The 16,925-nt window shown below is 35.3% G+C and overlaps 1 protein-coding gene across 1 annotated transcript in view; it reads right to left on the bottom strand.

The window, feature by feature from the left end:
- Nucleotides 1-16,925, bottom strand: part of LRP1B (LDL receptor related protein 1B) — a gene marked incomplete at its 3' end in the record, with an annotated part of 2,330,707 nt that overhangs the window by 800,496 nt on the left and 1,513,286 nt on the right. Inside the window, exon 32 of the mRNA XM_081243013.1 lies at nt 12,744-12,980. Coding sequence (XP_081099139.1) covers nt 12,744-12,980 — 237 coding nt within the window. The remainder of the gene's footprint in view (nt 1-12,743; nt 12,981-16,925) is intronic.

Raw genomic sequence — 16,925 nt, 5'->3', positions numbered from 1 at the left:
TGGGGTCTAGCAGCACACTTTCCTCTGGTCACCAGACTATATGCTCCTGGGGTGTCTCCTATGTGAGCTGAATGTGCCTTTCTGCTGTGGCAGTCTGGATTACTGTGGGCATGTTGATGGGGGGGCTGGCCCAAGCCTGTTTGTCTGTGAGGCCCTGCCTTGTGTCACTAGTGCACTGGTAGGTGGGGCAGGCCCATGCCATGGCTGGTTGTGATGCCCGATATCATGTGAGTGCTGAAGCCCTCCTGGTGGTCAGGGCCATCTCTCCACACAGCTGATTGTATGGCCTGGGGCCATTACTTCATGCATCTTTAACTGCTATCTAGTATTATTTTATGTTAAATGAATAAACACACCCCAATCCATTCTTTGTGTGTGCTTTTGAAGGGTATAGTCAATCCCAGAGGGGAGGTAGATTGATCTGGACCTATTATTTTTAGTTTGCTTAATTATTAAATTGCTCTAAAGATCACCTTAAGACCTTTTTTTTTAAATTTCTTTCAGTTTTTATGAGGACCATAAGGTTCTACTTTTCAATTCTTATATCTGAAGTTTACACCTAGGATATTTTAGGTTATGGTTTCTCATGGTCTAGTCAATGTGGTAAAATCTGCACTCTAGCTAAGAAATTCCCATCATCTCTGATCACTGATGATATACTCTTCAATTTCACAGTGCTGGTATCAATTTACTCTATTAAAAATATTTTTCAGTGATTTTTTTTCTTGGATATAGAGGGCAAAGTCAGGGCGAACTGTTTGCTTATTCCTATATTTAGTCCTTTGCCCCATTTGTAACCTGACAGATGCATTCAAATAGAATGAAAACTCTTTCAGAATGACAGTTACATTTTTACTGAACACTTCACCTACTATCTGGCATCTTTGGTAATTAAATAATGTTTTATATAGGTATATGACTAGAAATCTTAGCAATAAATAAGAATCAGATTTTGAGATAACCTTAATCATATCATCCTGTACCATCTCTTTAATAATACATTTTTCTTCTAATAATGTAATACATTAACCAATTTTTCTTTTTGCAAAGTGAAAACTCCCATCACTACTTTATTTATTTTTAGTTAAAATGTAATACAAAATGAGCTTATTGAAAGTAGAAAACACTTAAATACTTTTGCATCAAATGAAATGTCTTTATGTGTAAACTGCTGATGTTTAAAAGCATCACGAGGGATTCACATTTATTCATAAGCAGAACACAGCTACTTTTAAAAATTGATTCTAATGCTAAGGAGAAGGAAGAAAAAACAGTTTTAAAAAATATTTCAATCTTATTCTTCAAATTCCCATTTGTATTAATGAATTATAGACATGAAGAATTAGGCTTCACTTAGGATGCACAAACCCACAAAAGAATATTGAAACACATAACAATAAGAGAAAGACCAATAATCTACAAGATTACAACTTTTGTTGAGTCCAAATAAAAGCTAGGATCCCAAGGAAACACAATGGAAAGAAATCCAGAGTGACAGGCCTCTTCCAGTAAAAACAGGTCACATGAATTGTACCTTTGCCAGAGCACAGGAGGAAGAGGCAACTGCCATAAACGTAGTCTTTTTTAAAAGTTAAAATGGCAAAGAATTTTAAAAACCAACTGTGAATTAATGTGATACTTTAGAATCCTTGGGAAACCCTGACACAAAGGATTTTTTTCACTGAGTTCACAGAGAAATATTGAAGGCATAGCAAGAGAACTGAGAGCTAGCCTTGTGTGCTTCACAGACATAAAACCCAACCTATTCCCCTAGACTTTTCTCTCATACAAAGAAATCCCTTAAATCACTGAGGAAGGGGAAGGAGACCACCCCACTCCCAGAAGCCAGACAAAGATCCACTGCCTGTGAGGGAGGTATAGAAAATAAATTTATTTGCCACTAAAAAAAAGAGCAGGAAATCCTCTCTTCTCAAAAGGGAAGGTGAGCTGCAGAGATAAGCAGCCATTGAGGGAGAGGTAGAAGCCAAAGCCTTGTGACCCTGAGAGAAACAACCCTGATCCCACCACAAGTTTGCTACTTACAACAAGCAACTGTAGTGTAATGCTTGGAGTAGGGTAAGAAATTACTGACAATGGTCCAAAACAAAGGCACAGTGACACTGAGGGAAGAGTACAAACAAAGCTGTTTGTGCCTAGAGTGGGTACAATAAAGATGCTTGGACCAGAATTCTGAATTGATACAAAAACAACAACAACAACAAAGAAAAAAACAACAACAGATATTTGCTACCTTGGGGCATGGAGCAAAAGATTATCTCCTGCCCAAGACCTCCCACAGACACATGGCAGATATTGGCTGACAAGGGAAGAGATGCATGGAAAGACCCATCTCCAGAGCCCAGAACCACAGAATCTAAATAAGACCAAAGACCAGACAAGAGAATGGAGAACCCCTTGTCTACCACCATGAGCCTCCCACTTATTAACAGGTCACAATCAAGGAAAGGTCAAGAGTGTGGAGACAGACCCCTCAGTGAGGCAGCCACGCAGGGATTATTGAAAGCTAAAGAATGAGCAGGCACACTCCAGGATACTTACTAAGCATAAGGTAGAATCAGCCCATCACTGAAGTATCTGAAAAGTTTGGTTTACTTAAGGTAACTATAATATGAACAAAATCCAAACCCAGTGAAATTACTGAATAGATTGATCAAGCTCTTCACACTAACACACTGACAGAAGAAATGTACCTATGCTCCTGGCCTACATTTTACTTATTTAAGTTTCTAAGGTTTTCCTACATAAATTATTTGAAATTAAGAGTCATACAGAAAGCAAAAGACAAACAACCCATTGAGATAAACTGGTCAACCAAAGAAGTAAAGTGTAAATAAAATCAGACCTTAGGATGACCTTGATATGGAGACCTTCAGATTTAAACATTGATTTATCAACATACACCTATCAGAATGGCTCAAATGAAAAAATGACCAATAATACTATGTGCTGGAGAAAAAGCAGACCAATTGAAACCTTGATGTGGGGAAAGCAAAACGACCCAGTCACTTTGAAAAACATTTTGAACAGATTGAAGAGTTTGACAGTTTCTTATAAAGTTATGCGTACACATGCCATACTAGTAGGCAATCCACTTTCAGAAATGAAAACACATGTCCATATAATGTACTATATGTAAGTGTTTATGACAGGTTTCTTCAAAATTGACCAAACTTGAAACAACCCATGTGAACATCAACTGGTAAAAGAATAAAAGTTTTGTGGTACATCCATGTAGCATAATATGACCCATTATGAAAAACAAATGAATGTCTGACCCAACAACATGGAAGAATCTCAAAAACATCTAAGTAAAGCAAATCAAACTCAAAGGCTATACATTTTAGGATTAAATTTTTCTGACATTTCAGAAAAAGTAAAACTGTAGAAAAATAGATCAGAATAGAAATCAGATCAGTGGCTGTTAGAAACTAAGGGAAATTTCTGGGGTGACAGGAACATTCCAACTTGACTGTGGTGGTCGTTATTCAACTGGAGATATTGAATTGTTCACTTAAAAAAGGTAGATTGTGCCATATATAACTTATGCTGTAATAAACCTTATTTTTAAAAACACAATTATAAATACAGCTAGAGTTTATCAGGAGAAAAATACAAGTGTTTAGAGTAAATCTTGCAGCCATTTTTGGATCGAATAACAACAACAAAAATACCAGTTAGTTCAGTCATTAGTTTAGGAAAAAAAAAAAGAAATAAAAAAGATTAATTTCTTAAAGATTTTTATCAACATGATACCAAATAACAAATACGACTGACATTTAGTCTCAGATTTTTGCACTGAATTGTATCTAGCAAAGGTTGTCATAAAATCAATCTGTGATGGAGCAGGTATGGGATGTATATACTCCTGGCCAGGTGCTATAGGTTCCCACGGCTAGAGCACACTCCCCATAAACCAACTTGCACAATTTACAAATCATGACATGTATCCAAAAGTAACATAATTTTCTTTGGGGCATAAGATAAAATAGTGTAAGCAATGGGAATTGATTAATAGGAACAATTTTAGGACTTGTGATGCATTGTGAATAAGGAATCTTTTCATCCATCTTGAGAGCTAGTGTCAGTCTGGGATTGGAAATAATTTTAATTTGTAGGTACAACCTTCATATATTCTGTCATTCTGAAGAACCTGTACAGAAAATTAAGTCGGATGATACTGTTCACTGAAACACAAAATTTTAGAAAATCTGTCACATCTGGTTTTCCTTACAATCACGAATATAGGCAAAGGTGACATCTGAGTTATTACAATTGGATAATTAAAATTGGAGGAAAGAAAAGAGTATGAGAGATGCTCTTTCACCTCATGTCCAGTGATGGCACCATCATGAACCTCTTGAGAGCTTTTTGTATGTGCTTTTATGTTGTTGTTTACACTTCTTAATTTGTAAAGTCTCAATTCTAAGCCTTGCAAAATCACTATTTTAAAGTTTAAAAGAAAAACTATGAATCTAGGTGATAGTAAAATCAGATAATTTAAAAAACTAGGAATATAAAGATGAGTGAAAATACTATTTGTTGCAATCTTTAAGTGAATTTTCAAAATAGTCTTACTGTTGTTTTTCTTATATCTCCTTTCCAGGTGTCATTTGGACCACTGCCTAATGACTATTAGAACATCCTGCAGTTTGGTTGATCACTCTTGCAGAATCAGGAGCAACAGTTAACTCACTGTGAGATTTGTAATGGGATGTTAAAATTAAAACTTTGATTAGAAGACAAAATGATAAAACAAAATCAAAGTGAGTGTGAGAAAAAAAAAGTCCTCATATTTTACAATCAACTAGATCACAATTGTTTCCATAACTCTTAGACACCTTAACCAGATCAATGGTGTAAAGGGAACATAATGTAAACAGGAGAGGGTTTTAGGAGATTTCTTTGGAGAGTGATCCTGCTGTTCTGTTAGTCTCTAGTCCCTACCCTTCAATCCCCCAAGGTGGTAGAAAAGAGAGAATGGAAGGGTAATTTTTACCTCAACTCTAGTGATGGAGCTTTCTATGGGGCCTCTAAGAGATCTTTGAATTGTTAGTTTTTCCAAATGTGCAAAACTCACACCTGCGAAAGTCTCATACCTCTAAAACCTAAAGTGGACTCTGGTAGCAGAATACTTAGTGGGGGTTGATTTGCACTGTATCTGCACTCCCAGAGTTTATTGGGGCAGAAGGTTTACAAATAATTTTGCAGAATATACATGGACCACACAGGAGCATATGTTGACATAGGGATGTTTGCAATCTGGCTGGTTACAGGGACTCAAGCAATAAGAAGATGGACAGGAACTGGTTATTCAAGGATGCAGAGTCACAGGCATAGAGTTTCATGCACTTTGGCCAAGGGAAATGTAATTAGAGGGATCTAGCAGAAAACTTCCAAATAGCTTGCACATGCACACACACAGACAGACACACACATATACACACCCCAAGAGTGATTTTAAAGATCTGGCAGTCTCAGAGAGAGGTCAGTTTATAATGGAACCAGTTCACGTAGGACCTTTGTTATCTCCTTATCACTCCTAACCAATCTTACCCTCTCACCACTTCCTACCAATGTTGATAGGTGAGTGGGCATTGGAAACTAACTAGCAAGCTGGGAAGAGTGGCAAGGAAAATAAATGCAGGACAGAGAAAGAATGAACCAAATATGCCTTCCTTTCCTTTTTTCTAGCCAGAAGACAATATAGGTAGGGAGCAGGGAAGATTTGATGATACACTGAATTTAAAATTGTGACATATGTATATATAGTGGAGTGGGCGTTCCCAAATTGAGTCTGTGTTTCTGACTTAACATGACCGAGAGGTCTGGCTGCTGCTTCGTTTTTAGCAGAAAGGATTGGGATTTGACCAAGTTTTGCTATGGGGTAAGAGTATTCACTCTACTGAATAAATTTTAATAGTCAATGAAAGGCAAAAATAAAACTTCACTTTAGATAGGGCAGAGTCACATTATTTGACATACGTGTTCTACAGACAATGACTATTATCACCCCCTAAAATCCTTTCATAATGGCTAGTTTCAAGGGAACTTGCTCAGCTGGCACTGTGGATATTAACTGTCCCCACAATTTGAGCTAGCATTTCCTATTTTAGAGCCCCCATAGTAAAGTCTGCCAAGACTTATTAAACTTTTCATTTTCATCAGAAATTTGCATTAACCTAAACAAAAGTACAATTACAGTCCGTGATTAGAATATTAGTCCTACTAGTTTAACAGAGGATTCCCCAGTGATTTCTGAAGTAACAAAGATTACATAATGCTGAGAATAATTAAGCAATTAGGTTGAATGTATTTCTTTTTTTTAATTCATGGTAAAACTGGAAATTTATTTAAAGTGCCCCCAAATTTTACTGATCAGAATATTTATTGATGTAACAATCATATTTGTAATAATACCTCAATTGGTACTTTGGAGATTACCAAATATTTTCACATTCTATCTTTTGACCTTACCAGTAATTAAACATTTACAAGATAATAGAATTCTTTATAGAAACTTCTAGGGCCATTCTGAACTCGTGTGTGTGTGTGTGTGTGTGTGTGTGTGTGTGTGTGTGTGTAGTATGCTGTATCTGTCCGTGCTTGTGCGTGTGTATATATGCCTATGTTGGGTGGAAACAAATAAAGGGAAAGATATCTTTTCTTCCATGTTTACTATAACCTATTAACAACATGGCCAATTCCATTTTTTATGACTTAATATATTTTAGAACCTAGATTTCAATCTCTTCATATCCATGTCAACTTTTCTGACAAAAACACATATATCGGCTTAAAGTTTTTTTCCAATATCTCATATACTTCCTGAGAAACATCAGAAATTATGAGAAATATATATAAACTAAACATGAAATTGAACAAATGTTTTCAGGACTCAAATCTCCTGTGCATTGTGGGAAAATATCTTATTGATAGTCAACAAGAGTCAGTTATGTACAAATAGGCTATAACCTTGCTACTCAGCAGGACAACAATAACCATTAGATTCTCAAAAGTTGCAAATCTCTTCTTAACAGTTTTAATTAAGAAATGTCTCATTACTGACAAATGTATTCATTATTTCCTTTAATGGTTGGTCAGAGTCTACACCTCTCAGAATTTTTCTTTATGAGAAAGTCAGAATTAAAGTCAGAAAAAATGAGATTGATATTCACCTGCAATCTAACAGCAGAGAGTAAAGGCTTGTTCTTAATGTTAAAATGTTTTGCAAGGCATAATGACTATTTAACGTTCATGGGAACTTTCTAACATAGTTTATTAATGATATCTCAACAGGTTTGTTTCATCAATTGTAACACTCGATCTTTATGAGACACTAGAAATTCCTAGAGAATTATAGAATGGTGAAGTTCATTGAAATCCAAGAACAAATGGTGATCTCTAGATACAGAAAATTATAGTCTTACTCTCAAGTAGGTGTCATCTGGGAACAGATTGCACCCTATAACCTATTTTGAGTGGCCACACTAGTCCTGGTTAAAATAGAGGCCTGGGAATATTTCTGGAGTTCTGAAGTGTGTCTTAAGTCGGTGGCTGTCTATGTGCATGTATGTGGTGGTGGTAGTGGTATTACAATGATGAATTATCAAATAATAATTCATGGCCCAGGTATAATACCATACATTTCAACACAAAATTGGATAGAACTGAGCTGAAGAATAGGGTTTGACTCTTCACATGCTGGACAGGGAATCACAAAAATATGGCACTACCCTTTGATACTTTGATAATATGTCAACAGATAACCTTTAAACATGTTATTTGGAAGATATGTTTGTCAGAGACTGCCTCCCTAACTCCTGGCTACAGTTCTATTCATATCAAAACAGAGAGCCTCTCTTTCATGCTGCCCAAAGTTATTCATTGTTCTCTAACTTCATGGATCCTGTAAGTATCTTCAGTTAAAGGAAGACTCTGAGGTGTGGAAATGTGTACTTACTCCAGATCTCAATCGAGTAGAACCCATCTTAAGAAGTATATAAGGTCAGGGGTTCCCTGGTGGTGCAGTTGTTAAGAATCCGCCTGCCTGTGCAGGGGACACAGGTTTGAGCCCTGGTCCAGGAAGTTACCACATGCCGCGGAGCAACTAAGCCAGTGCACCACAACCACTGAGCCTGCACTCTAGAGCCCGCGAGCCACAACTACTGAGCCTGTGTGCCACAACTACTGAAGCCCATACACTGCAACAAGCGAAGCCACCACAATGAGAAGCCTGCGCACGGCAATGCAGAGTAGTCCCCGCTCGCTGTAACTAGAGAAAAGCCCGCAGGCAGGAATGAAGACCCAATGCAGCCAAAAATAATTAATTAATTAATTTTTTTAAAAAAGAAATACATAAGGTCAATATAGCAAAGCGGTTCAGAGCACATGCTTTGCATTAGTTCCTGTGGCTACTGTTACAAATTACCACAAATTTGGTGACCTCAAGTCTGCAGTTTAATGATGGGATCTATTGAAATTACAGTTTTTCTGTTACAGCTGCAGGTATTAATAACTTTCAAACTCAGGAAAAATGCTTTGAGTGTTTTTTTTTAATACTTTAAAGATATGAAATAATGTGAAAGATATTTTAACATACCTTCTATTTGGATATATGTATCTCAGTATAATTAATCTATACAGCTTAAAACCAAGTACTGCACTAATAGAATATATGCAATAATAAATTGAATACTAAGTTTTCATTTTTGTATTTTTTTCCTTTCTGCTGGAAATTATAATTCATTCTGCCATGAAAAATGAATCTTGGACAAGGCATTCAAGAATCTAAACATGAATACAATCTTATAAATAACATCTATCTTGTCCTCTTAGAGAGCATAATAATTATATCTGCAAGAATTGTTACCAAGGCTATTGCCCCAGAATCATACTTCTGGCCCTCCCTCCAGGTAAATTTGCAGAAAACCACAGCTAACCATATCCTCTAGCTGTGTTCACAGCACAGGAACAAGAGTCTCACTATAAGAAAACTGGTGCAAGCTGGTTCAACTTCAAAAGTGGGACAAATATCGCCCTGCACCTCATTACCATCTCATTGTAATAGTACGACCCCTGTCTGTCTGCCCATGATGGTTCAAACTGCCTCCAACCCAGACGCTAGAGGACCACACAAGGACAGAAAAGAGGTGACACCCCAGTTCCAGGAAGAACCCGCCTATTCCCAGAAGACCAATGCATGCACTTCCCCCTCATTAGCCTTGCCTTTAAAATCCTGCCTTAATTGTCAGTCCCCTGGGCAAGAAGTTGATTTGTGATTAAGATCCCACTTCTCCATTCTCCGGCCATGATCGTGCTGCTTCAATCTCAACTTTGGTTTCATTTTTGGCTCTGTAAACCCAAACAGAAAAGAACCTTCCTTCCCTCTGAGGCAGGGGCTTGGCCAGGCTAGGGTTCAAGTAGGGGATCATAAGACCTAATTTGATAACAGAATGACTAACCACTTAGTCTATTTTTGCTTGCTGTTGGCGTCTTCGTTTATTTCTTTAGGGTACTCACCATGATCTTGTTCATTTATGTGTTTATTTGTTTATTATCTATTTTTCACTATTTGGATATAAACTAAATATGAAGCTTTGTCCTATTTACTGCAGCATTCCCATCACCTAAACTAGCACTTGGCTCAGGGAAGGCATTCAATGAACATTTATTGACTGGACAAATAAATAAATCAGGTAATTAATTAAAAGAAATCGAGTATAAATTTTACCAGAAATTTTGGCAAAAACTTCTGAAGAGTAAAACACAATAAAGACTGGTAAATGTTTTGTCCTTATAAAAGTCTATTTTTATTAAATCACTAATATGTCTTCATTTCATAGATATTTTCCATAATTATTGAGATATATGTAAGTACTTCAAATGGACAATTTTCCTTTCTTATTTATTTATGTACCATTTTAGCCCACAATATTACAAAAGATTATGAGATATATCACATTTAGGAAGTTTGCAATAAAACTCTAAGAGAGCAAACGAAAAGAATTAACAGAGATGGGTCTTTTTTTTAAATGCTGTTTTTTTTTCTATATAAAAAGGATCTGAGCTTGTAAAGAATATGTTCAAGATATTTATGTTTTAAGTAAAAACAGCAAAATCATTAAGCCTTCTACTTCAAACTATACAAATTTATCTAAGACTCAGAATTTCTACTAAGCTTACAAAATCATTTGTCAAACCAAGCATTACCTCTCAGTCTTCAGGTTAGTTGGTAGACTAGTTAAATGAGTGAATATACATAGAACTTAATTCTTCTGATCCCAAGAATCACGAATTGTCATTTGCCAAATATAAGTTTTGTTTTGACACGTTAATCTCACAGCATAATGTGTATTATTATTCTCCTTACTGGTAAGAAGCAAGATAAACTAATAAAAAGACATTAAGCTGTCCCTTGTATAGAATAATCAAAATGTTAAATATATTTCAGATGTAAAAATCGACCAAATGTTTTCAGAACCTTCCTACTGCCAAAGCAACACTGTACAGATGTGCCTGGCAGTCAAGTGGCCATTAGAATTGACCTCTGTTGCTGTCGTAAAATGCAAAGAACCCCAATGTCACTGATTAGATATGGTTATCAAAGTTAGGATTATTAGCTGGAACATTCAGTCACAGCACAGGAACTGACACTTTTTGAAAAGAGCCCAAGGATCCTCTATATTACATGTCAGTCTAGGTCAAAATTAGAGCAATCCAAATGCATCTACTTAGAATATGCAAGTTCATTGTCCTTCTAAAATTGTCAAGTTCCTATTATTCATTACTGAATTACAGAGAAAAGTAGGCAGACAGCCTCTGCCTCATGCAATTTAAAGTAAAACTCTTGACTCTAATTAGACACTCCTTAGGTGGCTAAGTCATGGTGGATTTATATTGTCTTAATCAGTAAACTATAAAAAAAGACAAAAACAGGGATTTTTCATTTTAGCACTTCATTTGTTGCTTGTGGAAGGTGTATTTTTATCATTAACGTTTGATTTAAAGTGAACCTGAGTTGAATGAATAATCTTCTCATGCTGTCCCCAATCCCTCTAAAAGACAGGAGAGACCATCATGCATTACCACTCGTGCTGTAAATAATTTTAGTCCATTTCTCTACTTTTATTTTCTCTACTTCCTCCCTCTGATTCACTCTGTACACCACCACCAGATTGATTCTCCTAAAGTATCTTTTTATTCACATTATTCTTTGGCTCAAAAGTATTTCCTCTTACCCCTTCAGGATTTTATCCAAGCCCCTTCACCTCACATTTAAGGCCTTGAATTTCACTACTTTTCGGGATCCACAACTCCTCTGTTATGATTACCTGTAAACTAAACCTGCAGTAGTGACCCACTTATTTAATGTTCCTCTCATGCTCTTTCTGGAGCATGTGCTTTTTGGTGTTTTGTTTGTTTTGGTTTTTCCTCATGGAATTCCTGGTGCTGAAATATACTCCCTTCCCCTTTAACATTCTTTCTTTAAGATCTAGCCCAAATACTACCTCCTTCACAAAACAGTTCTCTGAGAATCCCCAGATAAAGACACCTCTGCCTTCCTGTGTATTCTTATTACACAGACATTCTCCATGAATCATGTATTTCTCTGAGCCAGCTTTGAACTTATTAAATAAAACGCTGCAGAGCCTTTATATTGGGTTGGCCAAAAAGTTCATTTGGTTTTAAGTAAAAATAAAAGACACATTTTTCATTTTCACCAAGACCTTTATTGAACAACATATTCACTAACCAAACGAACTTTTTAGCCAACCCAATATTTTGGGGGAGTTTATACTATCTCCAAAGGTAGATTATAAACTCCTTGAAGGCAGTAGCCATTTCCTAACATTTTTTTTTATCTCCTATGATAGCTAGCACAGTGTCCTTCATATAATAAGCATACAATTAATGTCCCTAAATCAAGGATTTTTTAAATATTTGAGAAGTAAGTAAACTGTATATATGAGGAAACTGAGGTCCAGAATCATTAGTAACTCACCTAAAAGTGACTAGCAGCCAATCGAAGATTCAGTTTGCTTGATTAGTAAAGATGCTTTTTACTTATAACAAAGTTATATTATTTCATTATTGATCAGTTGTTCTAAGCCAAGTAATTTATGAAACTCACTGATCTTAATAAAGTATATGCATATATGTTTACATATTATATATAATAACATATATGTACTTGTAAATAAAAATAGGTATAAACAAAGTTTCTCTGCAGATATTATTTCAAGGGTGACTCTAAAGAACTCAATTGTTAATATAACGTCAAAAACAATATGCAAGAATCGTGAGGACAATGGGAACATTGATCTTTTTAACGAACTTTGAGTGACACGACCAATATTCCAGTGAGAACCAAGTATTACAAAAGTCTCCAATGTCCTGTTAAATCTTATGTTCCACCATATAACACTGTAAACATATAACTGTAAGTCTACATTTTCCATGAAGGTGGATTAATAGCTCAATTTAATTCCTGTAATACTTATAATGTAGTGGACAATTACAAGTTCAATTTTATAATGAAGGTTTTAATAAGCTAGTATTTGGAAAACATGTTGAAATAATGTTACTCAAGAAATAGAAATTAACAAATATTTTAAAATCAACAGTAACTTGGGTTCTGGTTAAAGTTAGTTTGACGTACATTGGATTTATCCTTTTAAATAAATGTTTTGTCTCTGGGCAGTTTGATACACATTGTCACTTACCATCTTTCAGGATGGTTTCTCGCTCTGTGCCATCTATCTTCTGCCGGCCAATTAGGAAACTGGTGGTGTCAGCAAAGTAGATATAATTGGTTTCTGCATGAAAATCTAAAGCACGAGGGTTTACCAGATTTTCTATGGGGATCATGTATTCATCAGCTATCTTGGTATTCAAGTCCATTCCTCTAACAATTCCTGGGCGTCCTTTCCCATAAAAGAGAAACAACTCATTCTTTGGTCCTGCAGAAGAAAGATTACAAACATAAACAACCGATGCTGCCTAATCTTCTTTACCCTGCATAATGCCACTGTTTAATTAACTGGCACAATTAACATTTTTTTAAAGTCAGTACCAAAAATTAAACCCTAAAATATGCCAAATGCATCTCGATGCAAGAAGACCAGCTAATTGCGTTACTTTAGTTAAAACAGAAATTACTTCTGTGAATAGGTTATATTTAGTTAATTATTCTTTTGCCTGTAACTGTATAGTAAAAACATGACAGATTGTTGGATAACTTATAATTGTAAAATGGACAACAGATTGTTGGATAACTTATAATTGTAAAATGGACATTTATTAAAACATCTGGCACATTTAATTTTACAATTCATTACAATCTATCTAACATATCTGTAGATACTAACTGTAGCATTCATTATGTTTGACAGTGCTAAAAACTTCAGAATATTTAAAACACCCCCCCCCTCAAAGTTTGCATCTACAGACTGTCAGAAGCAAACAAAAAGAATCACACAGTATCACATAACTTGCATGTGAATATATTATAGTTTGTATAAACGTGATTTTTTTTTTAAGAAATGAAATAAAATGCCAGTTACAGTGTCACTTCTTTCTTCATATCTTAATTAGAATGTTAGAGGTTGATGCTGTCTGCCAGTAACTCTGAGGTACAACACAGACTTTATCAAAAACTAAACAAAAGAAAAAACTGTGTCCTGGGTTAAAATGCAAGAATCAAGGAAGCTTTTTCTACAGAATGAATGAACTCCTTCAGACTTTTATATGAAACTACATGCAAGGCTCTCGTATTGCTAGGGCACATTATATAGTTTAGTATACATAATTTTGAAATGAATACTTCAAATGGAAAGGAAAACATACTAGGTTTTATTAAGAAAACTGAGGATACATATGACTATTATATTTGGATAACCATACCATAGTGAGATTCTTAGTAAATTAAAATAATTACATTATAAAATTTGGAGGAAAAAAATAAGTAATTACTAATAAACTCAACACCCTCAATGCAAACTATATAATCATTTTATATAGTTTCTTTCTCATTTTCTTTTAAAATTAGTGTTAATGAATATTAAATATATATAAATATTTATAAAATGTTAATATTTAAAGAATAAAAATAAAACAAATCTCATGTACCTAGCGTAGATCTTAAGAATATTTCCAGAACATTAGAATGCACGCACATGCCCCAAACCCACCCCCCTTCCATCCCAGAGACATCCAGTATCTCTGGTTATATACAATAATATGGTTATTGTGTTTACCATGCATTTTTTAGAAGTTTGGCCACATATGTTGTTTATATTTCCCAACAGTAGACTGTTTAATTTTGCGTGTTTGAATTGCATGTGTGCTATTAATTAATTTTATTCTTATTACATAATTTATATTCATCTATGGTTGTTGTAGTAATCATTCGTTTTCATTGCTGTATTATATTCCTTGGTGTGACTATTTCAAATTTAATTTATCTAGCTATTTTTCTAATGCACCCTAATATAGAAGATAATATGTTTTGTATTCTGCTTTTATTACTAAATCTTAGCATTAAGATTATATTCTGTGCTGATCCTTTTCTTTCTTTTTTTTTTTTTTTGGCTGTGTTGGGTCTTCATTGCTGTGCATGGGCTTTCTCTAGTTGCTGTGAGCAGGGGCTACTCTTCGCTGTAGTGTGCAGGCTTCTCACTGTGGTGGCTTCTCTTGTTTCAGAACACAGGCTCTAGGCATACAGGCTTCAGTAGTTGTGGCACGTGGGCTCAATAGTTGTGGCTCGTGAGCTGTAGAGCGCAGACTCCACAGTTGTGGCACATGGGCTTAGTTGCTTCATCGCATGTGGGATCTTCCTGGACCAGGGCTTGAACCCTGGTCCCCTGTATTGGCAGGCAGATTCTTAACTGCTGTGCCACCAGGGAAGTCCCTGATCCATTATTCTTGTCTTACATTCCTTCAGTATGATCAGTATAATATATGATAATGTGCCAAATCATTCCTCAGTTGATTTTATCTTTCCATGATTATAACACTGAGATGCATTTTTCCTTATCTCTTAGTATACATTTCCAGAAGTGGAATTACTGGGTAAAGAATATTAACATCCTTCTTTCTCATTACCCTCACAACCTCTCAGTGTCTACCTACTCGTTATTTTCTTTAAAGATACTATCTTACATTATTTAAAAGTAGATTTATTTGAAAATTAACATTCCTGAGTATTTCCTACCAACATCATATGTATAGATACTTTTGTTTTTTTTAAAAAAAATTGGTATCTCAGATATGCATTTTACTACTTAACTTTTAAAAATTTAACAATACTTTGTTGTGTCATTAAAAGGTCTTCAAAACATTCTTTTCAATGGCAGCATTATGTTCCCTGCTAGAGAGGCAACATAATATGGTCAGCTACTTACCTACTGTAGGATATTTAGATTGCTTCTGGGTTTTTGTTATTATACATACATTTACAGTGGATTTCTTTAGTCAAAAGTGGGATAACTTGTTAAAGGATGTTATCAGTTTTATCTCTTTTCTATGTTATTATCAAATGTCTTTCTAATAGTGGTATCAATTTCCAGTTCTATTAACAAGGCATAAGCATGCTGGTTTCACCATATCTATTCTTGCTAACATTTATTTTTGCTTGTACTTTTAATTGATGCTTTAATTGGTAAACCTGGCACAATACTTCATTGGTTTAATGTATGTGTGTGTATGTGTATGTGCACGTGTGCATGTGTATGCATATTTTAAATAAGAATGGTAACTATTTTTCCCACTGTTTTATTCAGTCACTTCTTTCAATCATTCACTATCTGAAGTTTCTTCTAATGTGTTTTCCTATACCATAGACAATTGAAAACTAAAAACTACATTTCACAGACACTGATATAGCCATGGCTCTAGTTTTGGTTTAAGTACCTAAAGTCAGATGTACTAGCTTGAGTTTGGAATATAGAAATGAGACCACCTTTTGTTGCTTCTGCTGGTATTTATCTGATGGAGAAACTGAATTTTTCCACATCAGTCTTCTTCCTTTCTGTATATCAAGAGACAAGGAAGAGGGTATCTTTTTTTTGTGCTGTGTTTTTTTGTTTGTTTGTTTTATTTTCCAGTATGACATATTATTTCTGGAGCTAATAGTTTTGGTGCAAACTTCCTAATCCCTAGATCTCAGCTAAGATGGTGTGTTTCTGAAACACCATGTTTGCCATTTGTGGCTTCCCGATGCCCTAGCTTCTGATTATGGTAAGTGTTCCAGCTTAAGCCAGGCTAGTTTGTGGTGGTTTTGAGGAAAGTTCCCAAGACCCAGTCTAGAAGCTGCTGCTTCAGGCTTCTCAATGATTTTGTAAGTACCTATCTATTTGTGTTTGATCCTTTCTGCTTAAAATAGCTAGAATTGTTTCTGTTAGTTTAAATGTAAATGTACCCTGATTGGTCACTACATTAGGGATGATTGAAGCTTATGCAACTCTGATCTTATGTTTCTCCACCAAACGTGTGTATATATGTGTGTGTGTGTATGTATATGTGTGTGTGTGTATATATATGTGTGTATGTATGTGTACATATATAGAAATGTACATACACATATATACACACATGTATATATGTATGCATAAATGTGCATGACTGTATTTTTGCATGACATGCCATCACTTCGCAAGTGGTAACCAGAGCAGTTTAAAGGCTGGTTACACACACACACACACACACACACACACACACACACACACAAAACTACCCCTATCTTGAGGCTTCTGACACAAAACCTTCAATTATCCAGAGGATTTCTTGAACATGAGAGCTGGTGTCTCGACATTCCTAGCATTTGATACAAAGCTGGACATAAAAAAAAGTACTAAAAGGCATGTATTTTATCACAGTTAAGTCTCTTGGGTTCTCAATTTAGAAGT

This window comes from Mesoplodon bidens (assembly GCF_964165515.1).
Source record: "Mesoplodon bidens genome assembly, chromosome: 8".
Classification (NCBI taxonomy): domain Eukaryota; kingdom Metazoa; phylum Chordata; class Mammalia; order Artiodactyla; family Ziphiidae; genus Mesoplodon; species Mesoplodon bidens.
The sequence above is the reverse complement of the archived record's forward strand: the minus strand, read 5'-3'. Positions and strand labels throughout refer to the sequence as shown.